Source organism: Takifugu flavidus, chromosome 13 (genome assembly GCF_003711565.1).
Source record: "Takifugu flavidus isolate HTHZ2018 chromosome 13, ASM371156v2, whole genome shotgun sequence".
Lineage (NCBI taxonomy): Eukaryota > Metazoa > Chordata > Actinopteri > Tetraodontiformes > Tetraodontidae > Takifugu > Takifugu flavidus.
Genome location: NC_079532.1, coordinates 8,287,501 through 8,307,441, shown reverse-complemented (window position 1 = coordinate 8,307,441; position 19,941 = coordinate 8,287,501). Strand labels below are relative to the sequence as shown.

Genomic DNA, 19,941 nt, shown 5'->3' with positions numbered 1-19,941 from the left:
AGTTTCCCAAATTATTTTTCTTTGCTTGAATTCGAACTTTGCGTCTGTGCGCATGCGGGATCCATAGATGGCGCCATAAAGTCTTTTTAAAATGTCCACCTGCCAAACGTGGCCACAGTTATATAAGTATAATATAAGTTATAGCATAATCACATTTACAGCAATTCACCAAGGCCAGAATTTGTCCTCGCACAGAAAATCAGATGTTTTTGGTTTTCCTGATCTGTTAAAATACCATAGATATAAATACAGCTCGCCTGCTAATTAGTTATTAGCAGCTCAATGATTATATAAATAGCACTGGCTTCTGAATTATTCAGAGATGTTTTATTCTTCTATTTAACATAAAAGTTTAGGCGGTAAAACATCGATTTTACAAGAAAAAAAACAACTGCGTAATTGAGGAAAGAAACCCTTTTTCCCTTTCATCACATTTGAGAGAGGATGAAGTTGTATTCACCGTCTCTTTCTCGCATCATTATTTTCCTTAAAATTTCCAGCTAATCATTGAAATAACCTCTTGTCTTTGGTCCGTCCTCACCACCGCATCCCCTCTGTTCATGTTAGGCGCGACGTGTTTTGCATTAAAACACACTTTACAACCTGCAGTTACGGGCGAGAATACTGACAGGAGGACTCATTCCGTGTAAACAGTGGAGTGGAAATGATTGGCTGTATAGCAGGGAAAGAAACACGGTCTGGCACAGATTCTGAGATACGCAACAGCCCTTCAGTAAACAAGCGAATTTCATCAAAGAGTAAATGACGTTCAGGAGAGTGTGACGAGCCGTGCGCGAGCACGCCGGTGAAAAATGTACACGAGATTACGAGACATGGATACACACATTGATCTGTAATAAATACACAATTAGAAACGTATGCAGCATCTTCCACTGTAGGTTGATGGAAGAAGCGAAGCTCCGATTGTCCGCGGAGGGGAAACAACGTGCGCCGCTTCAGTCTTTAGCGCCCGACTTGATGTTCTGCTGCCGCCGCCACAGGACCTCCTGCAGCTCCGAGCTGCCGCTCTCCTTCTGCAAAACAGCGACGCGGCGAGTTGCAGTTACGGGTTCACGCGAGGGCCGAAAAAGGCCGGAGAGGCGGGAAAAGGCGCCACTGACCTCCAGCTGCTCCTTCTGCACCGTGATCTGCGAGTAGATGCGGCTGCCTTCGTCCCCGCACACCGACCTCAGCTCGTCTTTGTTGAGGGAGAAGAGCTGGGCCCCGGTGAGGATCCCCAAACATTCCACTGCCCTGCGGAGAGGACGGCACAGCTTGGACCATTTTTAGATCTTTGGAAAGATCTTTGGGTGAGCGTCGTGGTCGACTTACGGTTTGGAGAAGCCTTTGGAGCTGAGCCAGGCGATCACCTGTTCTGTGGTTGAGTCGTAGGTGAGCGGCAACTGCTTGGCGGCCGGTCGCTCCACACGGATCTTCCTTACCGCCTGCTGACTCTTATTAGCGGTGATCGCCATCAGTAGCTCGGTGTTGACCTCGTCCATGCCTGCGGCACAGAAACGGAGCGGCGGGGCGTCCAAAACGAGCCGCACAAACAGAGCAGGTGTTCAGGCATCTACTCACGTTTGTCTTTGTGTCTCCCCTTGTTGAAGCTGTCTCCAGGGCTCCGAGGACCAGGAGACGACGGCCCGTAGCCTTGCTGCTCTCACACACACGCGCGCACACACACACACAGAAATACAGGTCATCGTACAGCAACCGCAGGTTTGTCATTTTTCCAAAACAGGTTTGTCTTTCGTCTCAATCCAGCTGATAGATTTTTGCCTGTGAGCCAAGGAAAGTGCGCGTGTGAAAATATTTCCAAGTGAAAACAAAACAGGAAGGACAGCGTCCAGCAGCTGCTGCAGGGCTCCTGGGAACCTGAGTGCTGCATGGGAATGCCATAAAGAGGAAGTCCTCAGGCTGACACCTGCAGCCTGTCTTTTGTTGCACGGACGGGAGGGGAAACGAGCACCTGTAGGCGACACTGGAGTACTCAGCGACTGTGAGACCTTTCACCAGGGCGCCATGGACGACTCACCGGGCTGAAGACGCTCTCTGGCTCCTCCACCACGTCCAGCATGTTGAACGGGACGTAGCCGGTCTGGCCGCTGCGATTGCGTAGCTTCCACCACTGTTTGCCGTCCTCTATCACCTGGGGGAAGACACCGTGCACGTCACGCCACGGCGCAGGCCACCGCCGCCACGCGGTCTTTTAGCCAACGCCGCGGGTTTACCTCGAGGATTTCGTCCTGCATCACCGACAGCTCGTTGGCATTCCTGGCTACAAACTGGTAGCAGATTTTGGCATATTTCCGGGCGGTCACAGGCATCCCGCTGTAAGACCTGCCGGGACACGCGGCGCCCTCTCATTAACGGTGTTAACGTGGGCGAGGAAACGTGCGCGAGATCGGCAGCTTACCCGTTGGGAGAGCTCGAGGAGTGAGGTCCATAAAACTGAAAAATAACAGAGAGGCTGTCAAATTGGCGGCTCACATTCAGGCGCTGGTGGCGGCTCGACGGCCCTTACGTCCTCAGCTGACTGTTGTCTGTACATGGGGCTGGTCGGGGGTCCCAGAGGCTCGGGGGGGCCCTCCGTTTCCCACGAGGCAGCTCGGATGTAGTCCACCGGCACCTCCCAGCCGTTACGGAACTTTGGGTAATAAGGCGGAGCGCACTGATCCCTGGGCCACTCCGCTCTGCAGGAGGAACAGATCGGACTCTAAAGAACCGCGTGTGGATCTTTGAGGACATGATACGGTTGCTAAGGTAACTTCTGACGTCCTTGTATGGTCGGATGGTTACAGGTTTTTAACACTTTTATTGTTCTTTTCATTGTTGCCGTGCTTGTAAACGGGGGCCAGACGTGAGCACGTTTAATTAAAGCCGTCCAAAGTGGTTTATTGACCTGGGTTTAGTCCATCCGTCCCCCAGCAGCTCAAAAATGCTGGTCTCTTTGGGGGTGAGGTGGGCGTGCAGGAAGTCCACCGCATCTCTGCAGAGGTGAGGGGAGATGATGGACCGAGCCAGATCAGGACTTCCGAGGCTCTTCAGCACCTGTGGACACGGACACAAGGTAAACCTCCCAGATGGTTCAAGGGACATTAAATCAGACAATGGAATGAAGAAAAACGTGATGAGTGCTTAAATCATTCTGTTTAGAGACACTGATTATCTGTCTTTTCGAACAGCAGGGTCAGAGGTCGGAGCGGCGAATCCAGCGGGTTTCTCTGAGACTGTGACCACACCAGGATCAGATCTCACGCTGCTTCAGTCAGGTGAGGACTGTGCTTCCAATAATATCCATCCATAATAATAATCCATAAGAAGAGATCGCCCTCACCATCTCCAGGGGGCCAAAGAGAAAATGCACCAGCTCGGAGGCGCTCGGGTTCTCTATGTGTTTCTTCAGTTTGGCCTGCAGGGGGAGCAGTGACAGACAGTGAGGCGGCGACGTCTCACCGATTGGGGGGGGGGGGGGCAAAGAGCTGCAATATCTCACCAAGATGTTGAAGGCCAGCTTCAGTTTCTGCAGACTGTCGATGAACTCCGCCTCAGAGGGGGGCTTGGCTCGCAGGGTCAGCATGCCCTCTGCGGACGAACGGAGCAACAGTGACCACACACGCTCTCCATAGTTACAGGACACGCATTCCAGTGGCGGCCCAGGCTCGTGAAGATAAGAGGTACGCTTGAATTTGTCCCCCAAATGAGCACTCTCCAAGTTTCAGTGCTCAGTCAGACAGTAAAACAAAGGAAGACAGATCTATGTCGTCGCTGTTTCTCAAGTTCTCAACAGTTACGATACTTTTTATATGACATTCATTCAGGAACAAACCCACATTTGTATTATTTGTACATCTCTAGGACCAAATAATGTGTGGTAAGTCACCACCAGCTGTGTGTGCTGCAGCCTGACACACACTCACATGTGCTGCACGGCAAACATGACGCAAAGTTCAGGAACAGACTGTAATATTACTACTTTGCACGCCATAAGTCAACAGTTACTACACCAAATATGCCCATATTCTGGTTTCAAATGGATTTCCTTACTGAAGTAAAAAGAATCTCAAGTCTCTGATCACATATTTGGGTCGTGAAAGTGTGAAAAGATAGTTGCTTTTTAACTGGAATATATCATATAGGAAGTAATAATATTCCACCATAATGTCCTTTGAGCATTATGTTCTTTAAAAGAACCCCGAACCGCTTGTAGTACCACACATGCGCCACTAGAGGGGGCGTCCCAGGTCAAAAGGCACAAAAAGACAGAAAGAGCACGTGAGACATCTGAAGATCGTTTCAAACCCTTCAATCCACCGCATAAGAAGAAAGGGAGACAGACCTGCTGGTCCTTTCTTCTTGTTCTTCTTACTCTTGTTGCGATGGTTGAGCTGGGAAAAGGCCTCCGCTGCCTTCTGCAGCCGCGACACAAAGATCTCGATGTCATCCAGGGTGCAGTTGAGGACTTGCTGAGGGCAGAAAAGTCCTGATGTTTAGCACGAAGGAGGCATGACGGGAGAGCAAAAGGAGGCTGTGGGATCGGAATCCTCACCACGTCGATCTCAATCCTCTGGATCAGCCTGTCATGTGACTCGGCCTCATGCTTCCCGGACCCTCGTCTCTCTGCGTCCAAGAAACAGACATTCAGTTCAAAGTGTCTCTGCTGAACACGTTTATCCTTCTATGCGATGGACTGTCCAAAAGTGCTTGCTGTGCTCTCACCCAGGGGGGCGGGGGCGGCCACTCGTCCCTTGGCAGCAGGCGCGGGGGCAGACGGGGGCAGGATTGTTTCCCTGCGGTGTTTCATTTTCTCCTGATTGACCCTGGTAGAAGAGATGGACAACACCGGCTAAAGGTCAGCGGTTCGGTACTAATCTGGGTCCAAATTTGGGAGTGTGTTCTCACTTCAGAGTCTGGGGTCTCATCTTCTTCCCGTGCTTGTTGTCTACGAGGGCGCTGTCTAAATCCGCGTGGACTATCTCGGCCTGAAAGAAATGCCGGAGGTTAGCATGCGGCTGCTTTCACAGCGACATGGCTGAGGCGTCGCGTCGATTCTCCCGGTGAAACTCACGTCGACCTCGTCGCAGTGGAAGAAGTGAATGTCAGGCTTGTGCTGGTCTTTGTCCTGACACACCAGCAGCAGCACGGAGGCGTAGCGCGTCTGATTGGGGACTGTCTGGCTCATGTGGATGGTGGAGAGGGGGAAGTTCTCCAGCTCCTCCTGCAGCAACAGGGTGAGGCGGTTAGCGGCTAACTGACGTTAGCTCGGTGCCATGCTGCCACATCCTAGCACAAACGCAGGGTGGACAGCGTGTTTCTGAGAGTAAACTGGGGACGGACGGGCCATTACCTGCGTGTCACAGTCCAGCAGCCTGACCGCCTTGTCTGTGACCTGCAGCAGCACCTCTTGAGCCCAAATTTTGTCCTTTGAGTCCAGAAGGGCGAGTTTCTTGATGGCGTCGTCCACGGTGACGATGGATTCTGCCTTGTCCATAATGAAGGTGGAGAGATGCTGGGAAAAACATGGACGGTGTCATTTGTCGATTGTCTTTTCAAATCGAACCTCTCCAATCTCATGAAACGTTAATCTCCTGCCAGTCGGTGCTTAACTGGCCGTTTGTCTCAATGGTGGCGGTATTTAAAGCAACCCTATCTGTGCTGTCGTGCCGTCCGACACCTGAGGCTCCCTCCATCTTCAATATCAGCTGCTGTTTTAGGCCTGACTGCTTTATTATGTCAGATTCTCCGGATCAGACATGATCAACAGCCAAACCAGGGCTTTTATCTCCAACACACCATAATGCTTTGCTTATATCTTGCTGTTCACAAGGTTCAACTGCTTACATAATTATTAGTGACAGAGAAGAACAGAGTCTTAAAATGATCAAATCATTAGATTAGAGCTGCTAATTTCAGTTATTAGCTATCGACTTTGTTCAATAACTAATCCTAATCATCCGACGTTACTGCGGCTGAGTTCACGTATCGGTCAAGTCACAAGAGAGGTGAAAGGAACAAAAGAGCAGCCAGTTATATCACTCAAAGAGGTTCTTCACTGTAGAAGAAAACTGGCAAACATTAACTTTTTATGTCACTGTAATGGGTCCCAGAATGACTTTGAACCTTTGTAGTCATGTTATTTATTCCATCCACACCACCAAGGTAATAAAACCAAGCCGCTCTTACCTCCACATGATACTGTGATGTTTCTTGCATGATAAAATTAGAGTTGGAGTACTTTTTCCTCTGTTCTGTTGAGAAGAAAACAGACGCGTTGAACACCAGAAAGCACCTGTTACATCGCTGAAGCGCTGATCTGATATGAGTGAAGCAATAAGGAAGCAAGCCAGGCAGGTAGCACAGCCCTGGGACGCTTTACACGCAGGGGCTGGAGCTACGTGACAATAATTTACAACCATATAAAAAAAGCAGGATGTGATCGTTTCCATGCACAGACCATCAATATTGTCAGGGGCTTCATTAAATCTCCCATCACAGCACGTTGACCTGGTCCTGGCTCAACGCTGACAGGTCAGAGGTCACCGAGGATACGCCCTAGCGTCGCCAAACACGGTAAACTTTCACGTGTGCTGTTCCCATCATTTAAAATGGTGAGTTGGTGTCAAACCAGCTGTTTGGCGCCGAGAAGCTGTAAACCTTTCGGTTTTGGTGCTATTTTGACGAAAGCAGCTGTTTGTTGCAGCCAACAACGCGGCGCTGCGAGTGGGAGAGCCCAACATTAATATATTAATGTGCTAAACCACTTACACGAGTGCCAAATGCTGGACCCTCGGAAGCAGAAGGGAGGAAAACGGCGCCATACAAATGACCTTGTGATTTTGCAGTAATGCGCAATGCTATTTGTTTTATGTGACTCGCTTTTATGAGGCAGCTTCTTGAATACCAGCCTTTATTGTCTTCCATCGACATCGGAACAAAGTGCACGCCAGGCGTGCTGGCTGAGCCCGGTGTTTTCCTCCCCCCCCGCTGGGTGTGACCGTGCCAGCATGTTCAGCGTGTTTACCAGGGGAATGATGCGCAGGTGAAGCGTTGGGTAAAGGAGGAGGTGTTTATGCTCTGCCAGGTCTCGTATCAGGTCTCCTCCTCTGCGCATGTGAGATTTTTCTCCTATTTAGACGTTCCTGCACCAGCAGGTTGACATAAAAGCCCCGTTCAGGACATTCATCACATGAAGCTCAAACATGGCCCACTTGTCTCCGACTCTGACTCTTTATATCATGTTACTGTCCAAATCCAGCAGGCGTGTGTTTTTCCTGCTCCTGCCATTTCCTCTCCGCTCGTTCCTTCCTGCTTGCCTCCCCGCAGGTGAACCACCAGCGTCAGGTGTCAGTCTGAAAGCGGAGCTGCTCCCATGTGTTATTAATGACCGGCGTTTATTGCCAGTCAATTTGCAGCCGTGCGACGTCGTGCAATAAGAGCCACTTAAACGCGCAGATGGGCAGATTCCCGGGGCTCTAATGACCAGCGACAAACGTATCTCTAATCATTCAACCAACAATTAAGGCAGCTTAATCGGAGGGAAATGAGCCCATTAGCATATGACCGACGACCTGAGCAGATAATGTCGAAAGCAGAGACGAGCAGATCGTGCTGATGAAGTTCCCTTTCGGGTTGCGGTTTCCGGTAGGGACCTGCTCTCCTCGGGTACACGCCAAGAACCACGAGAGATCTGGAGGTTCTGAAAGTCTGAAGATTCTGGCTGGCGATAACCGATCAGGGGGGAGGATCTGCGCAACATTTGCATCCATCGGCTGTTTTGCATCCAGGAAATTGAGCTTGAGGGGAGCAACAGAGCCACATCTATCCAAATTTATCCCGCAATAAATGGGTGGCACCCGAATGGAGAGCTCTCTACGGCCCCTGTGGTTCGGAAGGACAGCCTGCCATCCTGGGGGGGGGGGCAGTCGTCACCATCTGCTGCAGCAGGAGAGGCGAGCCAAGGAGAAGTAGCCTTGGTGTCTGCATGGTGAGATATTTCACACTGATCGCAGGGTTGCGTCCTGTTGCCATGTGGATATTTCACAAACAAGGAGCTCCGCGGTCAGCGGGAAGGTTCGGGAACATTTGACATCCCTACAGTTAGTTCATCTGTCGCACAGAACCGTGGAGACGTGGGAGGGAGCAGCTTTCCATGGCTCCCTATTCTAGCCCCTCAGTGCTTTGGAAGGAGGCGCCAGCAGTGGCCTGTGAGCTCATGTCTGAGCAGGCCGAGGAGGAGCCCAGCCAGCAAGCATCCGCCTCCTCCGCTCTTCAATGACCCTTTTATTCACCTGCAAGACGCGGTTATCCCCACCCTGTTCCAACCACACATTAAAAGCAGGCACGCCCTGCTGTCCCATGGTTCCCTCTCACACTCACTCGCACAAGTATGCAGCTGAACTAAAATGCCATTCTTACACTGTCGCTCAGCTCAGACCAGCGGTCGACGGTGGATCTGGGTAATATTGTGGGTTTGGCTTTTAACAACTGCCGAAATGATGCGTTCACTGACCCACACAGCGCCGGAGTTTCCGATTTTCCGTGTCGGGCCACAGGGCTGAATCTTAGCTACCTTGGCTTTCCTCGCCACGCCTGTGCGCGAGCGTAGGCGTTTGACAGCTCAGCACAGCAGCGACACGCGCGAGCAGAAATCTCTGATTATTATTAATGAATAACACAGAGCAAGTGTCTATAAAACAATTCTCTCCGAAGTAAAGTCCACAACCTTCAATGTGAGAAGGTCAATAAAAGAATCTTCTTACCGTAGAGGGCCTTGGCGCTGATCTTGCTGTCCGATCTGGCCACTCCACTGCAATGACAAGGGGGGGTAAAGGGGTTACGCTGCGTGCTCTTCATCTTCCCCCCTTCACCTCCGAAACAAACCCCCCCCTCACTCTCACGTCTCATAAAAACAAGCCCGTAAAAAAGTCAGAAAAAGCGATTCTGAGGAAAGCGGAGCGGGCCGGCGCCGAGGCGAGATTAGCCTGAGATTCCGAGCATATGGAGCAGCCAGGGAATGCGACGGGAGCAGGGAGAGTGGAAAAGGTAGAGGGGAGGGGAGGGTGAGGAGAGGGCGACGAGGGCCCCGGAGCCCACGAAAAGCAAACAACTCTTAACAGAGGCGCTCTGTGCCCGAGGTCCCTGACCCACACCACCCTCCACATACTGGTTTAGTGATTCTCTGGTGAAGGAGTAACTGGGATCGGCCGGGACAGAAGTGTAAACACGTGAGGCGCAGCAGGAATGTGAGTGCGAGTGAGTGCCGCTTACTTGGCCGGCCGCTGCGACTGCCCGTGGGCATTCATGGTTCGGGGCGTCAGCCTGGGGAGACCTGGGGGGACGGATCAGGACCAGACGGCGTTAACAACATTCTCACACGTGCTGAAGGTGGGACAGCGTTGTTGCCACGGCGCGCTGTCATGCACATCCTGCTATTCTGTCTTGATTCTGCAGCGTCTGCCATCCAGTTACCATGGAAACCAATCTACGCTGCCAGGATGAACTACCCCTGATTAGGAATTAAATTGAGTTGGGAGGAAAGTCCCAAATCAGACTGTGAGGATGGCGGTAAACCTCCAAATGCAGCCCTGGGGCAGAGGAGGAGAGGGAAGTAAATGAGTAATAGTGTAATAAATGAGGTGTTACAGTAGATGCATGACTCCAGAGTTCTGATGATAATGAATAAATGAGGCCAGAGGCGCGAGGCTGCTATGCTAAGGTGAGAGGCAGGTGTTGGGCCTGTGCGGCCGCCTGTCAGGGGCCCGATGCGTGACAGGAGCAGGCGACAGGCGGTACACACACCGTGAAACCAGATCCCCCGCGATGGCGGCGATATTGTGAGTCAATTGGATTGGTTTTGAAAACCTACGCCGACGTGTGATGCAACAGAGGCGAGAAGGCGGCTCACGCCTCTCCTTCTGGGCTCGACCCGTCTTACGTAACAAACAGCGGAGCTGCTGCAGAAATAATCAGCTGTTGCACAAGAGAAAGAGCTGTTTGATGGTATTAGCGGCTAATGATGACTGATAAACACCCTGAAGTTAGTCGTTAGGTGCAGCCAACTCCTGCCAGAGCCTTTTTTGTGCAGCTACTCCCCTCCTCAACCGCAGGCCTGTTTATGTGTTGTTAGTGATCTACACCTGGGACGCTCCGCAGGGGCGGGCGCTCGGGCTTATCTCTCTCTGCGGATCATAAACACAATTGCACGTAGGCGATAATCCGCTGGTATCGTCTGGAGAGACAGTAGAGCTGCAACTCTGTTCAGACTTCCTCTTTCTGTCCTTATCTCTCCAGTCATCGGTTTCAGGAGAGAGCTTGAAGCGGGAGCAGAACCGGCTGGGCGTCCCGCGCCGTCGGCCCCGCGGCAGGGGGGCCCCCTCCGCGCACTTCCGCCGCCGCGGGGCCTCATTGTTCGAGCGGCACAAAGGCAGAGCCAATCCGGCCTCCCCAGTCATGCCGATGATTGATGTCATGTCTAATGGAATGAGGTCGGACATATTTGTACTGCGGTGAGAGTAATGTTGTTATTTCAGGGCGCTATCAGTCACGTCCAAATGTGATTTGGGTTTTAAATAAATCAAGCGGGAGGATCCGTGGCTGCAGAGATCAGGGTTTGCCTTTAAACTGTTTTAGGTGCAGGAGATCAGTCAACAGTGACTCAGCAAACCAGACCCCCCAGCCCAAAACACACACATCAAGCACACATCTGTGCCTTCATTAGGAGAAAAGACAATGTGTCAACACCAGCTCAGGCTGTAGAAACACGTCTTTTTCTGACAAACTCTGACTGGAAATAAAAAAATAACAGCTGGGATGATATGAGGCAATATGTGATGCTGATAGGGCCAACCTGGACTTTGCTCTATTCCCCTGAGTAAGCATTTTGCAGCTGATAAGAAACCTTTATCTGATTTATTTTTTATTTTTTTACATACACACATATTTCATCCCCCTCAGCATCTGGCTGGATAGGTGCTGTGATACCTGCTGATGGAGTGATCACATGTCGAGAATAGACTATAAAAAATAATTATATAAAGAAAGAAAAGCACTCGCCAAATAAAAATTAAAAAATACTTCATTTAAAATTGAGTGTGCTGGAAGAGCACCCATGATTGCTACAAATATACAGTTTACCTTGGCTTAATTACTGTCATTTCAAACATCAATAACATCGATTTAATTATCTGGTAACAAGTCGAACTGTGTAATTAAAGTAAAAGTAATCTCTGCTTTTGATTCTTCTGAGCCTCATATTGAAAAAAACACCTTGTAAAATAAATGTATATCAAATGTGTAAGTTCAAAACAAACACGCGGTTCCTGGTGAGGGTGGCGTTAATCAGCACCTGTGGTGGTGGCGAGTACTCACACAGGTGAGATCCTTCCCGGACTGGACTCGATCCACCTGCAGGGTCAAGCCGCCATCACAGCCGAGCGTCGCGGGAGAGTCCGATGGTCGCCTGAAACCCAAGATTGGCCAAAGCTGCCGGTTTGTGTCCCAGAAACGGCGCCGAGGTAAAAGCTGGCGGGCAGGTGAGTGCGCAGGTAACTCAACCTGGTGGGCGGGACTTCGCGGGAGGTTTGGGCCGCTCGGTGTGTGTGTGTGTGTGTGTAGGTGTGTGTGTCGATGCATTTATGAATCTGTCAGTCTTAAAACAACAGTGGACGAGAGCCCCAATTGTGAATTCTGAAATTAAAGGCACCATTTTAAACATGACACCTGGACATGTGCACAGGTAGCCGCTCGGCTTTAACAGCAATAATCAATCACTGTAACAGATTGAGCAGAAATGAGCTGATAAAAGCAGATTTAAAGAGCGTTTATGATCCGTTAAGTAGCTAGACATGTCTTCTTTTTTTTAATAAGCTCACTCCTGAGTTCTGGGGCCGTTTATCGAACAAAGCCTGTGTGGTCTGAATAACTGAGGAGCACCAGCGTGGAACTCTGGCCGGGTTTCAGTGTCCCAGCCTGGGCAGAAGGTCGCCTCAGATCCAGAAATGTCTGGAACAAAACTGCTAAAACCACCGCCTCACACGCACCAGCGTTTCAGTGCTCGTCTGCCGGGTCTCTTCAGGTGAAATGGGGTTTGTTTTGACTGTGGTTGCTGTGGAAACCTCAGTTTTGGTTTGAATATTAACTTGAGCCGTCAGTGGTGAGAAATAACCTGCTCAGGTAAAAATAAATGATTGAAAGTTAAATCATATACATTAGAATGTTGCTTTTGGTGTTTTGACACATTCTTGTTTACCAGAGTGTGTTTAATTATTAATAGTTGTAAATTATAAAGAGCAAAAGGGCATTGAACTTTCATTGCTACAACCCTGCCCTCTAGTGGACGGAAGATGACGTTGCAGTACATAATAAATCTATTAAATCTGTGAGACCTACAAAAAACCCACACTGGAATATTTTTAGAACACATTTTATTATTAAAACATTATTAGTAAATAAAAGCAGCGCATTGGATTTCTCATAAAAGGTAAACGTAGTTAATTTTCTGGCTCTATGAACCAAAGGAGGTGAATCACTGACAAAAAACCAGAGGAGGGTTTTTCATGAATAGAACCTGGAACACAAAGAAGAGCAAACAAAGGTCTGTTATTGCCCCTCAACAAGCTACACGAACAAACCGAAACACAAAAAACTGTAGCGCATGTCGAATCAACGTGTAAAAATGGCTGCCTGTTTGCTTTAGCTTAGAGTTTCATCCCCATTGATTTCATGTTTATTTTGGCCTTCTTCCATCGGAATAAACCAGGTCCACCTTTTCAGAGGGAGAGACTGATTTGTTGCTCTAGTTTCTATCCGGGAAGGATGTGACGACATCGTGCGAGGTGTACGATATCACTTGAATGAATGGCACCCAGATAAATAATTCAAACAAGCTCGAGACAGGAACCAGAGCTTATTTCATTCCTGAACAAAAGCTTGAAAAACAATAAAGCTCAATGCTGTCTGCCATTTCAAAACAAACAGGAGACATGCTCATTATGTCGGCATATCTTGTCAATCAAAATTAATGAAGCCTTAAACCTGGTCCAGTTTCTAATGGCGTACTTGATCTGCTACATATTTACCAACGTGTGTGTCATGTTCACTGCTGTCGTGTTCCAGCCACCTGGAAATGTACTAAACCTTTCATACAATTACGGCAACCTGACTTTTATTATCACTGTTCAATAACAATACAAGAAGCAAATCACCTTCAGGACTTGGAAATTTGAGCGTTTGAGAGGCACTTTTAGTATATCTCTGGACATACTGAGATTTTAACAAAAGAAAACTAGAACTTTTTCATAATGATACATCATAATGATTATAATGATAATTCATTATGATACAGACTTGAGTGTAGAACTGACCTGACCAGGCGCGTTAACATGCTCAACGCCACGAGTCCGTCAACTCCGTAGGCAACAATCAGGATGCTGCTGGTGATCACATCTGCCCTCATCACATACGTCTGATAGGTCAGGAAATAAATTACCAGAAGAACAGATATGACCGTCACCAGGACGTTAGCCAGAATATAGTCGCTTCTCTCTGTCAGGTTCCCCTTCGCACCTGTGGATGTGTCAGACACAAACCGTGAACATGCGTGAGCATACATATCTGCTTTTCCCTGACTTCTTTAAAGAATGAGCAGTTTTTATTTGGCACAGGCATTGGTTTAACAGTGGATGCAACATTAGAGATGCCCCCCAACTGCATCTCTATTGCATCCTTAGCTACATTAGTGCTGTGGTAATCGGTGTGATGCATGTTTTGTTCCATGTGACTGTACTCCTACCGCAGAAGTATTGGACAGACCCCACAACAGCCAGGAGGAAGAGGACACTGACATCAGAGGCCAGAGCATCAGCGGGGTAAGACAGGGACAAGCCTGGAAGCAACAGATAACCTTCACTGCTCTCTCCATCAACTAAAGCCGGGGATGTCCGTGCTAGCGTGGCGGACCCAGCAGCACTCACTCTTTGTGATGATCAAGCCGAAGGTGAAGAGCAAGTAGAAGACAAAGTAGACCGAGGTCAAAGCCAACAGCAGCTGGAAGGTCAGAGACAATAGCTAGACATGGAGTTAAGGTGTTTATGCACACTCCCTCTGGGTTTGTCTATTTAATTCGCTCTGAGATTAAAAGGATACCACGCTGGACGATCGTCCTGAAAGTGAAAAGCAGAGAAGTTATCTATGTTACAGTTGTTAAGAGCAAGTTGACAGCTAAGAACCTAAGGCGTGAGCGTGTCTATGGCAACGCGTCCACCTACCTGACCCGGGCAGCGCCATTTTGAGTCTTCTTCGACGACGTTTCCTTGTAAGTTGCGGACCTAAAATGTGTGCGTCTCCACCTAGTGGACAATCCTGAAACTGCACCATAAACGTGCGCGTTCAAATTATGCTCGCACAAAAATCCTGATCAGTCAAAAACGATATTAAAATTAAAAATTCGATAGTATATTTTTCACCAAGAACATTTAGCTGCATTTTATTTTGGGCTGGGTTTTCACGAAACCTGCCCTATGACTTTTATCAATTGATTTAATGTTGTTAATTATTTAAACTGGATCAACTGTCTTTTTGCTTTTGTTTTGATTAATGGCAAAATCATGCAGTCATAAATACATACACTTTCTAAATATTTGATTGTATATTTCAACAAAAGGCTAAAATATGGGCCAAATCTTAATTCCCATAGTTAAATTAAATATATGACTGAAGATAGCGAAGGTATTGTAAATGTTAAAAATGTGTAGGGAAAATTGGAAACTTGACGCTACAATGGTGATTTAGAGTGCCATTGTTTCCTGTTTATTTAGTGCATTTTTGTGAGAAAAATGTATAACTTGTCCACAACATCTGGAATAAACAATCAATAAAAATAGGTGGAAAATAAGTTATAAGTTATTGGCCAAATCTAGAACAAAGAAACAGGTGCGCACACTGAAACTTTAAAGACTCTAAAGAATAAAAGAATCCACATGTTAGTGGCAGGTTTAAAATAATAATTTTCTAAGCTTATTTTGTGACAGAACTTCAAGGGACGACTTCCAGGGGAAATATTAAATACTGTCACTTTACTCCAAAACGCACATTTGCTCAGGCATGACATAAGAGACGTAGAAACGCTATACTAAATGAACTGCTTCAGTCCAGCCAGCTGTTTCATTGTCCCCTGCAGCCTCTATCTGTTTCTCTTTCTTGCTTGTCCTCTGAAAACAATCTACATAGTGTGGCTGAAAGAACGGAGGCGTTGTTTAGGTTGAATGGAGGAAAAGCAGAGGGGTGGGGAGGTCGAGAGGGAGATGCTCCAGCTGTGGGGGGACAAGACAACAGAACAGCATCTCACATGTGGGCTGGAGGAGGGAGGGCACGAGGCTTGTGGGAGCTGCACACAGTGGCATTGTTACAAGGGGGGGGTGCAGCTGATAAGGTTTGGAGAAATGGATCATTCCCTCAAATCCTCCCCTTGGGAAGCCTTGACACAGAACACTCCTGCCAGTGTATATGGCTCTTTAAGCTGGAGGAATCCAGAAAGTTGTAAATCCAGAGGTTCACAAGTGGTTTTACACCCCAGGAGTGAATAAATATGGAGCTTTACGAGCATGAATCAGGTTCAAATGGAACTTGGGATCTTGTGATGACGTCCCAGTGTGATGGCAGGGCTGCAGAAAGCATTCTAAAAGCTTAAAGTCCACATTTTCTAAGGAAGTTTCAAGTGCTGTCTTTGTTAAACAGGCAGTGTATAAAACAGGCATCAAGTGATGGGGAATCCCTCTAATCTGCAACAAGTGAACAAGTGTGACGTGCAAAATACAGCAAAGATGCCAGAATATGGCTGCTAATAAAGCTTAATCTTTACTATAATGCGCGTGCGCGTGCGTGCGTGTGTGTGTGTATCGTCCGCGTCCCTCACCTGCCCCATCTCCTCTCCTCCAGCTCACCTCCCGTCCGAGAGGCAGCACGCTCGCCCAGAGGAGACCTGAACTTCTCCTCCTTTACGCACATTTTCTGCCATTTTTAAACCTCCATCCTCTATAATTCATATTAAAGGCAGTAAAGGGAAGGAAAATAAGCAAAAGAAGAGCTCTGAAATGGAGGTGCTCCTCAAGTGAAAGCTGCTTGGTGGATTTTTGTGCACTTTAATTGAAAGGAAAAGTCGATGCCGTAATTGGAGGCGTTTGGTTGAGAGGCGTCAATCCACAGTGCCAAGTTTTGGAAAGGGAGAGAGAAGTTCTCCGCATGACGCGCTGCTGGATTTATGTGATCTGAAACAAGAGTCGCGATTTAAACAAAAAAACCAAAACCTTGTTTGGAAACCGTCATGTTCATGTAAAAGTTTCCCCGATCCGAATCGATCTGTTCGGACCGCGGGGAGACTTTGATGGATTTTTTAAGCGGGACCCGCTAGAATGGACGTGGTAGATGAAACAGAAGCTTTACAGAGATTTTTTGAAGGTAAGAATTCTTGATTATTTGACGCGTTTCACACCTAAAAGTACAGAAAATCTGCTAAATTATTGAAGCTGCCGTATGAGAGCAGCGTTAATCAATGTATTTGCTGATTATTAAAGAAGTAAAAAGTGTTGAACTCCGCGCGTAAAACCCGGCAGGTGTCGACAGGTGAGGTTTGGTGTTTTTCCTCCTGTTTGCCAAGTTATTTTCCATCGTCTTAGGTTTCAAAAATGCAAGAATTGGGAAAGATTAAGTGGTCCGAGGAGCCAAAGTGCTGGTGATGGGTAACAGATCGAGTTTAACGACTGATCCATAACCCTTAATCCTGTGAAAAAAAACCTGTAAAGGCGGGGAAGGTGATGCGTGTGCGTCTGAATTTAGGTGCTGCTAAACTGTTTAAGACGCGTGACATTGATGTGTTCCGCAAAATTAAAGAAATAAATGAATAAACGCGCTTTTATATGCAGATTTTTGTTGAGAGCGTATTTTTAAGACCAGCAACACCGTGATTGACAGCTCGCCACAGAATTCGTGCCACACTAATGCATTTTTTGAAGGAGCTTAACGTGGAACGGGGGGAACGCACGCGTGTCTCACAATTTATGCTTTGAGAGAGCGAAGCCTTAATTCTAGTGTACACAGGGTTGACTCCAACATACACAGCCATCCGTGACTGTCAGGGCTTCGCTGCCATTCTGACAGGAATTCAGGCTGTTTACATTCTTGCTTTGGGAGGACCAGAGATGTTCTCGCTCTGGCTTTATTTCAGCCACTTTCTCTTGGACAAAAATGTCAACTTGTCCGTAGTTAAAAGAAGCCCCAGCTTTGTTGTTCCTATTTAACTTGTTCTTGAGTTTAGGGTTAAAGGATTTGATTTTGGAATTTGTGATGTTCTGTGTTCAGGGACACAGGATCCGAGTGATGATGGTGCAGTTTTATGGCTGTTTTTCTCGTCTCCAGAGAAACAAAAATGGGTTCGACTTTAAAGACATTCTGAAACACAAACGTCCGTTTCTCCACGCCGATTCACGCAGGAAACCAGATTATTAATCTATAAAACCATCCCAGTCTGATGGGCAGAAGGTTTCTGAGGAACCAACGTGTCCAAAGGCCATGAAGACATGAAGGACGATGAGGCCACGCTAACCCTGGATCCTACTAGAGCCATATTTTCGATTTGGAGACTTTGGACACAATTTTGCGCCTGAAATCAAATAGTTTAATCTTAACCTTGAATTTATAAACTGAGATGATGAAATAAAATATTTATTTTAACCTCTTTTGGCTCATCTGACATCTGGAGCAGGACCTTGAAGTACTTAAAACTCGGAATCTTTTTTATGACTCATTCTGCTCTTTGGCGTTTAAACGGCGTTTTAATCGGATTAGTAGAATATGTATACATTTGCCTCGGTGCGCAGTACATTCTTGGCATAGCCTCTGTCGCTGTTCAAACACAATGAGGTGAGGCTGGTGTTTCTCCAAGAGGTTTTGGGCCATCCCCGCGCTCTCCCCGCTCCTTCTGGCTCCATTAGAGTGACAGTCGGCAGACAGGGTGAGGAGGTGAGATACTGCAGACGCAGGGTGGAGAGAAACAACCCCCACAAAACTTGACCTTCCCTTCTCTGACTCAGAGAGACAGCTCACAGTCCCTGTCTTCGCTCTCAGAACCACAGATTTGTGACATTCACTGGGGCGGCGTTGCCCCCACGTAATCCTGGAAGCCCCATCTTACCTGACGCGTTCTATTAGAGGCTAATTTGTAACGGCTGCGCTGCGTTTTCATCATGTCTTAAATGCCTCCGAGGACCCGTCCACGTCTACAGCGAAGGTGATGTCACCACCGTCACGAACACCCCCACTAGCTTCAGCTCAGAAACAAACGGATAAATAAACGACCCGACGGTGGGTTTTGAACCGCATCGGCCAGGAACGGCGCTCCCCTCCTCGCCGTTGGAAAGACGGAGAACTCCTCACCGGTCTAACTCACCCGGTCTCCCGTTTCTACTCCCCCAGAAAGGGTGAATCACGGCCGCTGGGGCAGGCGGCCATCTTTGCGAGACCCGGGCGAGGCGCGCTCCAATGGCGCTCCTGATTTATGAGCAGGGATTTGCGGCCAGAGGAACATATTGTTTTTGAGCAGCCAGGCTTACGACGCTTACGAGCTGGTTTTATTTTTCATTCCTCACTCCCATCAGTGATAACTTACGGTGGGGGGGGGCAGGTGGGGGTCCGTTCGTGTGTGTCATAGGTCTGGAAGAAATTACCTGATGTCCGGATTCAGACTGTGTTGTTATTGCATTTAACTGAGCAGATGGACGAGTTCGCTAACGCCTCCCAAGTGCCCCCTGGTGGGAGGATGCTGCATATTCACCTCAAAATTGAATGTTTCTGTTGTGAAACTCTGCCTAGATCCCTGATGAGTCGGTTGATCCTTCATTTACGATTTACGTTTGTCTAATTTTAATCATTGCGACTGTGTTATGAGTTTTTTTAGTTCAGTTTTCTGTCACTCGCAGATCCCAAGATGGTGGATTCTCTCTGTGTTTTCTCCCACAGCTATGGAGACATGAACCACGTGTTTCTGAGCTCGTTCGCGTGTCTGTGTGGCGTTTAAGTCCTGCGGCTAATACGACATCACCGTGTTGAAATGAACAGGTGGCGGTTGGGTTGAGGAATTCCATGATGGTCAGCCGGGAAAGATGAAGTCCAGATATGACAGACGGGAAGCGAAAGTGAAACAGGGAACGGGCACTGATGCTCATTTTTATGTTTTCATATGAAATAAAATCAGTGATTTTGATCAACTGGAGTCAAAGGAAGTTGAAGCTGTGGTTTCCCTTCTGCTCCAGTTTTGGCCTCCGGCCGGCGTGGAGCTTTTTTTTGTTGCTCCGTGTCTCAGTCGGGGCCTCGTCACTCACCTAATCTCCTCAGCCAGGTCCACCAGCGCGACCAGTGCTTGTGAGCGACAAGGTCTGTGTGTGGCAGCCTGGTACAGCCCTTTCTCATGACTCGGAAATAATCCTCATTATAGCGCTTTCCAAGCACACACACACTCACACACACACACACACACACACATTCGTTACCCCGATCGGCGTCTCGCAGATTTAAAGAAGAAAGTCTTTGAGTGAAGAAACATGTGAAAATAGAGGAGTTGCTCTGCTTATCTTCTGTTTCAGGTCTTCTGTATCTAAAGGACGTCAACATGCTTTGGTTACGCGCAGGTATTCTGGCATTTTGGCCTTTCTGCTCTTCTTCAGACCTCTTTGTTAGCTGCTACTTCATTAGACGTCTTTATATTCCTGTCGTCAGTGATGCCTGTGTCCTACTGATGCTAACTGTGGCTAAATGTCCGAGCTAACGCTGATTTCACGGCTTTGATTTTATGTACGGATATATTTCATCTGAACAAACCGCATGATTGTTTGCTTCTGCACTTTGATGATGTCATCATGACTAAGAGGTTGATTCTAGTTGAGGTGGTTC

General features: G+C 48.0%; 3 protein-coding genes and 1 long non-coding RNA gene across 12 annotated transcripts in view; 2 read left to right on the top strand and 2 right to left on the bottom strand.

The window, feature by feature from the left end:
* Nucleotides 1–305: 305 nt before the first annotated feature.
* Nucleotides 306–11,602, bottom strand: eps8l2 (EPS8 like 2). Of its 4 annotated transcripts, none has more exons than XM_057051419.1 (20): nucleotides 11,371–11,602; nucleotides 9,271–9,331; nucleotides 8,763–8,809; nucleotides 6,187–6,251; nucleotides 5,351–5,512; nucleotides 5,072–5,221; nucleotides 4,906–4,985; nucleotides 4,723–4,823; nucleotides 4,553–4,623; nucleotides 4,343–4,469; nucleotides 3,341–3,588; nucleotides 2,906–3,054; nucleotides 2,528–2,696; nucleotides 2,420–2,454; nucleotides 2,235–2,343; nucleotides 2,039–2,152; nucleotides 1,582–1,657; nucleotides 1,333–1,504; nucleotides 1,122–1,254; nucleotides 306–1,034 (listed from the first exon to the last, which is right to left on the bottom strand). In XM_057051419.1, the coding sequence occupies exons 2-20, from the start codon at nucleotides 9,303–9,305 to the stop codon at nucleotides 957–959; spliced, it is 2,121 nt and encodes a 706-aa protein (XP_056907399.1). In that variant the 5' UTR covers nucleotides 9,306–9,331; nucleotides 11,371–11,602; the 3' UTR covers nucleotides 306–956. The 4 variants fall into 4 exon arrangements, with proteins under 4 accessions (XP_056907399.1, XP_056907400.1, XP_056907401.1 ...); XM_057051420.1 differs by having other exon boundaries at nucleotides 11,348–11,544; XM_057051421.1 differs by lacking the exons at nucleotides 9,271–9,331; nucleotides 11,371–11,602 and having other exon boundaries at nucleotides 3,341–3,415; nucleotides 3,500–3,588; nucleotides 8,763–9,116.
* Nucleotides 9,260–10,603, top strand: LOC130535971 (uncharacterized). Its single transcript, XR_008953245.1, has 2 exons — nucleotides 9,260–9,836; nucleotides 10,294–10,603. It is a non-coding gene; the product is annotated as an uncharacterized LOC130535971 (long non-coding RNA).
* Nucleotides 11,603–12,408: 806 nt separating the features above from the next.
* LOC130535967 (transmembrane protein 80-like) lies at nucleotides 12,409–16,034 on the bottom strand. The gene is made up of 7 exons (XM_057051465.1): nucleotides 15,914–16,034; nucleotides 14,268–14,367; nucleotides 14,146–14,162; nucleotides 13,974–14,067; nucleotides 13,793–13,885; nucleotides 13,365–13,566; nucleotides 12,409–12,568 (listed from the first exon to the last, which is right to left on the bottom strand). The coding sequence occupies exons 1-7, from the start codon at nucleotides 15,920–15,922 to the stop codon at nucleotides 12,556–12,558; spliced, it is 528 nt and encodes a 175-aa protein (XP_056907445.1). The 5' UTR covers nucleotides 15,923–16,034; the 3' UTR covers nucleotides 12,409–12,555.
* Nucleotides 16,035–16,219: 185 nt separating this feature from the next.
* The window catches only part of myrf (myelin regulatory factor), a 16,298-nt gene continuing 12,576 nt past the window's right edge, over nucleotides 16,220–19,941 (top strand). For all 6 annotated transcript variants that reach the window (XM_057051415.1, XM_057051413.1, XM_057051410.1 and 3 more), the window contains exon 1: nucleotides 16,220–16,455. In XM_057051415.1, the coding sequence (XP_056907395.1) occupies nucleotides 16,410–16,455 (46 nt within the window). In that variant the 5' untranslated portion in view covers nucleotides 16,220–16,409. The remainder of the gene's footprint in view (nucleotides 16,456–19,941) is intronic.